Source organism: Phragmites australis, chromosome 5, assembly GCF_958298935.1.
Source record: "Phragmites australis chromosome 5, lpPhrAust1.1, whole genome shotgun sequence".
Classification (NCBI taxonomy): Eukaryota; Viridiplantae; Streptophyta; class Magnoliopsida; order Poales; family Poaceae; genus Phragmites; species Phragmites australis.
Window position 1 is genome coordinate 7039731 of NC_084925.1, and position 9793 is coordinate 7049523.

Genomic DNA, 9793 nt, shown 5'->3' on the forward strand with positions numbered 1-9793 from the left:
ATTTCATGACTTCCCTCTCTTCCTTCTTTGCCTCCTCCTCGAGGAGAGACTAGTCGACCTCCTCCCTATGCAGAGCCTAGCTCCCAAGGTCAGAGAGTTTGTGTGGCCACTCAAACTCAACCTCGACGAACTCCTCACCTCCTGTCGTTTCCTCATTAGAGGAAATAGCGATGATCTCGGGGGATGCTGCCGAGAGGGTGGGAGATGGTTGTGGAGCGTTAGGTGGAGAGGCCGGCGATGAAGGCAATGGCCCCATCGGCGAGAGTGGTGGAGGTCCCAGTGGCAGGATCCTTAGTTCCCTCAGTGACGAGGAGGATTAGGAAGCCATTGCTAGGAGGTCGAAGGAAGACGAAGCAAGGGAGAGTTTTTTTTTGGCTCAAGTACTAGAGCAATGTAAATGCGAGTTTGTGGGATAGTGCCCGGGGACTCTCCATTTATAAGGGCACACCGTCCCGCAGGCATCCACCTCACAGACGAGAATGGCACCGTCTGGCATTAATGATAGTCGCAACCTTTCGACTGTCGGCAAGGTATGGTGGCAGTCTAAACACACTTAAATCATTTAGCCCCATTCTCCAAGATGGTCTAGCAGGGGTCTAACCATCCTCTCAGAAGTCCATACAGTTAATGAGTCACTGAGGATAAGGATGGAGGAGCTGACGATTTACTCGGATTTTCTAGTCAAAGTCATTTGCTTTAAGACTTAGTTCGATCAAAATTTCCTCTGGATGGATTTTCCTTATGTGATCAGAAGTGTTCCCGATTAGGAAATGTGTGATCTAGGGATTACTTGACTAAGATAAACTTTGGAAAAATTAAATTCTTCGTGTACCAGCAATCCTCTTCTAAGCCGAGTTAGGGGCCTAGCTGACGATGATATATAATAATTATTATATATTTATAAATACCGTATATCTATAAGGGGTGTATGATGAGCCTATGTATGTACTTGATCCGATGTGATTTGTAACCATCACGGAGAAAGATATAGAGATAAAATACAAGAAAGGTAATCGTATCGAATAGGGAAACTATCCTCCATTCAGGTGGAGTTTCCTAGATATTCTAGAGATGGTCATTTAGAAAGGATTGCACTTGGAGGAGTTCGGGTGAGGTACGCCATCTTTACCCCGACTATAAAAGGAGGGGAGGGGATATGTCCAAGACATGCCAATCTACAGGAGCTTAAGCCTCATAACAAGTTGCAAAATTACCATCATTCGGCTAGAGCTTTAGCAGTAGGAGCATGGAGAAACCCGCTTAATCTCTTATGACTAAATCTATACACACCCCTTGTTGTGAATTCTAATCCTCAGATTAATCATGGTAAGATATGACGTAGGGCTATTATCTACTCAAAGGCATGAACCGGTATAAATATCATGCCCCTTTATGTGATATTCTTCTAGAACCACGCATCTATCCCTATATTTACAATACAAATATTTGGCAGTTATGTACAATTTCTCGACATAATCCAAGTCTATGCATAACATTTTTATTTGTCCAATCTACATATATAGTCACATAGAAATCGATAGCCCAAATTTGGATGCACATATCATAAAATATTTATATTTTTAGAGAGTCTATTTTAAAATGTTTGTGCACTAATATACATAAAGGTGTCTACATTGCACTATTACAGTATCAATCACAAGTGACGTGATATCACATAAGTTTTACTAAAACCGTCTGCGATTAAATATTACCGAAGGTTTTTCCCCCAAAAACCAACTGTGATAATTGAGAAGTTCAAAACTGCCTACGATGTCTGGTTTATCATAAACAATTTTTTCTTAAAACCGCATGTGACGTTATCACAAACGGCTTTTTAGAAAAATGTTTGCAATATCTTCACTAATCACAAACACTTTTATTTTCTTAAAACTGTATGTGATGTTACTACAAACGGTTTTTCTAAAAAAAACGTTTGCAATATCTTCACTAATCATAGAAAATTTTATTTAAAAAAACATCTATGATACTCGTAAACGGTTATTTAAAAAAAGTGTGTTATTTTTACATTGTTGCAGTTGGTTGTTTAGAAAATCGGTACGCGCTTTTGGTCTAACTTTTCAGCTCAACTACGCCAAACCCTTAGCTGTTTGGATTGAGCCCACCCGCGCCCCGCCAATCGCTGGCTCACCTGAATTAGGGTCCGTTTAGTTGAAGGGTGAGGTTGGATGGGATATGGCTATTACTGTTTTTTTAATAAGATGATTTAATTTTCTATTTGGTTGGAATGGATGAGATGAGTCAGTTTTCTGTTTGATTCGTATGATTAGAGTGGATAATATGAGCTAGTTTTTTGTTTAGTTGGATAGGTTGAATGAGCTAAGTTGTTTATGATGATCTTTTGGTGAACTTACAAATTTATTGTGCAGCATTTGGATGAATTTTATACATGTTTGTTTGAATTCAAATTGAAGTAAAAAAGAATATCACATAAAATTATACAAATGCATATAAATGGAGTATTAGAAATAGACTCACTTTTTCACCAAATAACCTAGGATTGAAAATATTTTTATAAATTAGTATATCACATTAGAAGAATATTAGTGAATTTTTTTCAGATTTTTGGGAATTTATTTATGACATTAAAAATTGCTACAAGTTATAAAAGTATATTTCTTTAAAGAATTTTAATTAAATATTGGTTCAGTCTTTTTAAATCAAATTAATTAACATAGGTTGCTAACGAGCCCTAATTTACTTATTAAAATGTTTAGAATTTTTAAATCACCCTTATACTCCAAATAAAATTGAGATTTTCCTCACCGAATATTCTATGAATCAAACCACCCTGTCCACTCGCGCTTGCAACCAAATATTATATGCTAAAAAAAAACCAAATATTACGTTTTCGTGGATGACCATCTCCCATCCATAGAACCAAATGACCCTTAGCGAATGATTTTGCCGCCGCCGTCTCGCTGGTGGGTGGGCACAAAAATGAACACGCGAGGGTACCTTGCCACGGCAAACCAGTGTTTTGGCGCTCGACCAAACGGCCGCTGTGCTGCCAGTCAGCACCCATGTTTTGGCGGGGCTATTGCGGGCGTAGAACCAAACATGTTATATAAGTTGCCCTTCTCCTCCCCACCTCCCATCTCTCGGTCGCCCCTCGCTCTCCCTTCCCCATCTCTCTTCTCGCTCTCCGCCAGTTCCGACGCCGCCGCCGAGCTACGTCCCCGACAATGGCAGCAGCGGTGGGTGCGAGGCCTGTCTAGGGGCTTCGACCCTTCCTCCTCGGTCGGGCGCGGTCTTTGGTGCACCGTCTCCACTGCGGCGGGGCGGAGGAGATCGGTCTGATCCCGCGGTCACCAAAGCGGATCCACCGTCGCCACCTCCTTCCTCGCCTGCAAGAAGATGGATCTGGGCCTCGCCGCTGCCGCCTCCTCCTACTCCTCCCCGAGATCTCCGGGTTCCGATCCAGGGGTGGCACCGCGGCCGGCGCGGGAGCGCAGGACCAACGGCTGAGCGCGGGGATGGGGTCGACGCTGGGGCAAACGCAGAAGGCCATCGGCGAGCCGGAGAGCCCGAGCCAGAGCCCGAGCCATGTCTTGTCGTCGTCATGCTTCGGCCTCTCCCATCTCCTCTCGCACGGTCGACATCGACCCCGTGCTCCCCTTCAACCCCTTCGTCCCCGAGTTCATCCCCGACGCTCGACCGGGCCGCAGCACGCACGGCGGGGCAGGCGAGTGGGCGCTGGGCAGCTAGGTCCCGTCGACCGATGGAGCAGATGACTGGAGGTGGACCATCCACCAAGTGAGCTCGCCGCCGCCGCCGTCCTCGCTGCCATCGACCCCGAGCTTGCCGCCGCCGCAGATCGAGCAACCCGAGGCCGAGCTCGTGCAAGCCGCTGTCCAACCCGGCTATCTCCCCAATCCGTCCAACCCAGCATACAGGTAAATACCATGCCATTAGCCCAGTATCGAGGTCAAATTTTCCCCTTTTTTCTCTCTCTAATTACTATTGTTTGCGATGCAGAGGTAGGAATTAGGATAAAGAACGGCTGGATTTGTAGGGATGTGTGTGGCTGAATTTGTAGGGATTTATATCATGTAGTACATAGTTTTTAGCTGCTGCTGTGTAGACAATGTCCTTCCATTTGCAATGCTTTTGGATCTGATCTGCTAAGCACTTGCCATGTGATCAGCAAGGTATTTTGTATCGGCATGCCTCTTGTGATTTGAGCTGTGCGTTCTGTTTAAACAATAATCATGACACGCTCGCGCACACATTTGTAAGGTGGGTTTGTACCACAGATAATACACAAGCGCAATATTTTGACACAAGACGATACAGTGGACCAAGATATGAATCATAAAGTATCTGGTGGTTGATAGGAAATTAAAATCTATGTCAAGTTTCTCCGTGCATATGGCATGGTAAAACGCTGCTAGGGCTGCTAGCTAAGCTTTGCATGTACACAGCCGCCCAGCCCTCCTTACGCACGAGCAGGATGACTGCTGGTTGTCTCCCGGTGGACGAAGAAGGCGTAGAAACAACCGAGCACGGCAGCGCCGGCCATACCCCCCACCATAACAGCCAGTGCAAGCGGCATCACGGTGACCACCTTCCAAGCAAACATCGTGGCCAGTAGCGCGGTCAGCACCCACACGGATGCCTTCACGCGACAGAAGCTGGGGTCATCCACTCGCCCAAACAGCCGCAGGCAGTAGATGAGCAGGATCAGGTCCAGGTAGGTGAAGGCCCCGAAGGCGACGGCCCACGGGTCGCCTTGCGACCGGTAGATGGCCATGCCTGAGTTGAAGGTGAGGATGCCGGAAGCCATCGCGGTGAGTATGGTTGCCGTTGGGGAGGGTTCCCCGGCGATGCGCGAAGCGGCCGTCGCGAGCCAAAAGAAGCGGCGGTCGCGAGGAGGGGTAACCATCCCCGGCGACGCGCGAGCTTCCTCCAAGTCTCCGTGGTGAGAAAAAGGATGCGCGAACGGAAGACGAGAGAGTTCCCGCCGGGGTGACTCCGGGGGTGTCCTCTCGTACCAGCGTAGGTAGTAGTAGAAGAGCACGACGAGGTCCAGGTAGGAGAAGCCCACGAAGGTGATGGCTGCCAAGTCTCCATTCGACTTATACAGCGCCATGCCCGAATTGAAGGTCAGGAATGCAAATCCCATCAGCGTGAGCAATGAGAAACCATGGTCATTGCGATCCTCCGATGCTGGCCGGTTCGCAGGCTGTTGGTGCAGGGCTTCATCCATGCGCATCAGCTGCTGTGAACTCATACCAGCTGCTTGTCTCAGGTGATGGTGATGATGGTGAGCTAGCTAGATACGTACAACGGTCGTGGTGGGCGGCTCAGATCGTCAGCGACGAGCGGTTCTTGTACAAAATCTGAAACACATATTTGTTTGGGTCAGAATGATGTGAGCTGCTCTGATTTGCAAATGTATTCGTAGAAAACTGTTATGTGCGGGATCATGTACTACAGGCAACAAGGAAAGGGCGCACAAGAAAGGAAAGAAGCAATGACAGCAGATTAAGTTGGTAGAGATATTCGGCTTAGATATAGTTAAAAAGAAATAAAGTAGAGTTGGAAGTTAAGATCAGTTAGAGATAAGTTAGGAAAGTTAGATTAGGAAAGATATTTGCTTTAGAAAGAATAAAGGAGTTGTAATCGGATTAGAGATTGAGATAGAGTCTGAATAGGTTAAGTTAGATGGAATTATTTAGGGTTGGACTCTATATATAAAGAGCAGTCTGCACCCCTTTGGAATTAAGCTACGAGAATTAATTAAGTCTCTCTCATCTATAGTCTAAATCTGCCATCCTTAGCTGCTGACGCCGCCTAGCTATCCTCTTTGCGGATATTTATCCTTGTTATGATCTCGAATCATAACAAAACTCTTATGCAATCTGGTCACAAACGGTGGAAATGGTAGATCGATTAGCAATGCTGGTGCATAGCATTTCTTCCCTTAGAGCTTCAGGTTTACTCAATTTGAAGGCATGTTTGGGCTTTGAACTACACTGCTATATCCCAGATGCTGGTCTATGACTAATTTTCTTTCCTGAAATTTCACATGTTTGAAATATGGTGTAGAATAAGATTGTCATGATCTCCATAAATTATTTTCTGAAACCAGTTTAAGCCAAGAATTTCATTTGCTCTAAAAGGAGTACACAACTTGATTGTAAATATACGATGACAAAACTGGATAGTTGGCTTTAATAGTTCCATATCCATTCTTTACTTGGCATTAAGGACAAGATGTCCATTAGACAACTTCAAATACTGCTTTCTCTGTTATATGTTAGCAAATTTAATATTTTTGCTTATTTATAGTTCAGTTTTTATAAATGAACATAACTGCATATATTTTAGGATGACTGAGTAAAAGAAACAAAACAAGCTTTGGTGGTACTTGGTCAATTAGTCTGGTCTGTTTTAGTCTTCAGCATCACACTCTTCATCCAAATTACTTCTAAGAAGAGTTATTGAACAGTACTATATATTCCTAGATATGCAGAGCATTTGGCACCAGTCTAACTTTGTAATCATACAGACCTATCAGAGATCAAGTAAACCCAAAGCGTATCGAAATGCCACCTTAAGAGATCAGCGCAGATGAGCAATGTTGAATGAAGAATTCCTCACGCTACTATGATAATCAGTTTTGTGCAGGCTTCAACATCACACTCTGGCACTCTGCACTAATTGCTCCTAAGAAATTAGTAACAAGCAAAAGAAAAAGAGAGAGAGAGAGGAAGGTCTGATCACCAGACAAAAGAGCCGCAGCAGGGTCCCCCGAGCGCTCACACTGCGGCGGTCAAGGCGCAGCGGCCAGGCTCTCACGTCGGCCGTCTGGACCTTTATGGAGCGAAGCAGAGTTTTCAAACACTGCTTCTAGAGGCAGATCCGCTCGGGGCGAGGGCGGGGGGGGGGGGTGGTAGTGAGAAAGGGGGATGATAGAGAAGGCGCGTCAGGAAGCTATCTATATACTCCTAGGCCAGCTCAAAAGCGATTTTAGAAAGGGACGTGTGCAGACGGATTTCAGAACTTTTGGGAAACTTTTGAAGCCTGAAATTCATTCTGGGACGTGTGTCATTCTGCAGCTGCCACCTGTAGCGGAGGTCTCAAAAGCGTTCGGCTTCCCTTACTGCACAGCTGTGCCTGACTGTTCGTAGAGTGGGTACGTGGATAGTAATAGACGTTTGAAAATAGGGTAGTTGTTGAAAATATAAAAAATAAAAGATATTATAATAGTATTAGAAGATATTGTAATAGTATTATAGGATATGAATTTTTAAGTACTTACTTAGATGATCTTAACATAAAAAAAATTGACATGCCAACCGCTTGCGCGCGGATCGGTTTCAAGTATTTCAGATGGGAAAAATGCAAAAAATTCTAAAAGTCATTTGGATTTTAACTTTTTTCTCAGAAATTAAACTTCTAAAAGTTTGACTTTGTTGAAAAAATCCCTCAAAAATTAAAAAAATAAAAAACCAAAAAAATCTAAAAAAACTAGAGACAATACTTAGGACCTTTTGTGAATTTCTTTTTCAAAATAATATCCTTTGCATCATATTTTATGGAGAGTAAGTTTGGGGAAAAAAAGAAAAATGTGCGGCTCATTTATTAACTCATGTTATTTTAACTTTGTCATGTCTACCATTATTTTTCCTACACAAATAATTGTTTAAGTAAACTAATAAAAGTGGTTCCACTAATTTTTGGGGTGTTATGAATTAATCTATCTGCAACACATTTACTTAATCATGCATGTTACAATAACTATTTCAAGATTTCATGTATTTTTAGAAGATAGAGGATCATGTAAGAAGACTAAAAAAATTGGTTTCATGATATTTGGATTAGTAAATAATTAACTATGCATTTAACTTGAATTAATAAATGAGCTGCAATTTTTCTTTTTTTACAAACTTCCTCTCCAAAAAATATGATGCAAAGAATATTATTTTTGAAAAAAAATCACAAAAGGTCTTAAAATTGTTTCTAGTTTTGTTTAAAAGTTTTTGTGATTTTTTTTTTAAAATTGAATTTTTGGGGTTGTTTTTTTAACAAAGCCAAATTTTTGGGGGATTTCTTTTGCAACAAAACAACTTTTGGGGGGAAAGTCAAAAGCCAAGTGGCTTTTGGGGTGTTTTTGCATTTTCCCCATTTCAGATTTAGGCTTTATTTGTTTCAGTTTAGAGTATAATAAGCAACTTATAAATAATAGATTATAATAGGTTAAATTGTGATAAGCTAGAGGAAAATAAACTGTGAGCTATTTCACAACCTGAATTATTAAATTTGGATAGTTGTTTTTAGATGGCAAAAGTCTGCAATACCTTCAATAGTGGACCGGGGATTCAGGTGTGGGGGAGAGTGGCATTGGTGGGTAATTTCTTTCAAATTCGATATGTAGTATAGTAAAAGACTAAAACAAGATGAAATAAACTCATTTTCATAGTTTATGAAATTGTTATAATCTGAACTTCAGTTAATAATAATCTGGATAAATAAGCTAACTGTTTATTTCAACTCAGAACAAATAAACTAGTTTATCATAATCCTAAGCTGAAAAAAGCAGGGGTTTAGACACAAGATTTAATGGTGCATATTTGGGAGGGCAACCAGAAATAGTGCAATCAAGAAGGGTAAAACAGGAAATAAGGATGAAAAAGTGTGTCAAAAGTGTAGAACGATTTATATTTGAGATAGCTAAATCAACTATATTTTGGGTCCTGAGAGAGTATCAAAATGCGCACTCCCAATTTGTTAAAGTACTAGTGTATGGATTGTACCCTCATTAGCTTAGGTTTAGGGTTTTTTTTTTGGACGGCACGCCATGTGTAACTTAATGTGATATTAGAAATGAGAGGATTTGATAATTAAAAAATTTACTAGAAATACGGTATATTATATAGACGGTACCCACCGTACTTATGTTCTTAACTCGATATGGTAGGTTTCATAGCTGTCGTGGGGTAAATAAGGTGTGCGTCGGTATTACAGTCAGTTCATCATATTCTACACGAAAACCATCACCAAATTAGAAAATAGTCCTTCACATATCCAGAAGCAATACAATTCGAAAAGGTTACACTCACATACTTCGAGTACACTACGCCTCCCAAGACCGATTATACAGGGAGGAGAGGAGCGATTGAAGTCAGAAACCAGATAAGTAATATGAATCAAGTCTAGTCGGATAGAAGCAGAAACAACCTATTAAAATTCATAGTAGATTCAAGCCCCGATTAGATTCATTCGATAATAGCAGCAAGACATAGAACGCGAGTGTAGGATCTAGGATACCGACTAGAGGATGGTAAATAGACGGTTTTAAAAACTAAATGCTAAGAGATCAAGAAAGCTTGTTGAATTAAACTAAAGATCACTAAAGCAATATGAAAGTAACTAAAAGCTAAGTTAAGGTTTGCAATCCTAAGGTGACAGGCAACAAATTATATTCTAGAAAGATAAATTTTATAAAGTAAATTTGCTCAAAGTAAGACACAAAAATTTTATCCCGCGGTATCGAAGATTTGCCGATCATCCCTAATCCATGTTGAGGTGAGTTTAAGCTTCTAACCACTTCTCTATCAAGTATTCAATTCTCACAAGAGAAAGAGCTCACACCAATCAACTTGATCTTAAGCCGGAATAGAACAAGAACTACTCAATACCTCGATTCCACTAGCGTAGCACTTCGCCGCTCTGGCAAGGCATGCTAAAGCCCCTCACAATCACCACCGTAGCTCTTCACAATCTTCCTTGAAGGACTCAACAGCGCAACAACCTCCAAGCCATCTAG

The 9793-nt window shown here is 41.9% G+C and overlaps 1 protein-coding gene and 1 long non-coding RNA gene across 2 annotated transcripts; one reads left to right on the forward strand and one right to left on the reverse strand.

The window, feature by feature from the left end:
* The first annotated feature begins 2941 nt into the window (after window positions 1-2941).
* On the forward strand, window positions 2942-4306 carry LOC133918629 (uncharacterized). Its single transcript, XR_009909817.1, has 2 exons — window positions 2942-3914; window positions 3997-4306. It is a non-coding gene; the product is annotated as an uncharacterized LOC133918629 (long non-coding RNA).
* An 11-nt stretch (window positions 4307-4317) lies between these two features.
* Window positions 4318-6900, reverse strand: LOC133918628 (uncharacterized). The gene is made up of 2 exons (XM_062362593.1): window positions 6748-6900; window positions 4318-5360 (listed from the first exon to the last, which is right to left on the reverse strand). The coding sequence occupies exon 2, from the start codon at window positions 5249-5251 to the stop codon at window positions 4457-4459; it is 795 nt and encodes a 264-aa protein (XP_062218577.1). The 5' UTR covers window positions 5252-5360; window positions 6748-6900; the 3' UTR covers window positions 4318-4456.
* Between the last annotated feature and the right edge of the window lie 2893 nt (window positions 6901-9793).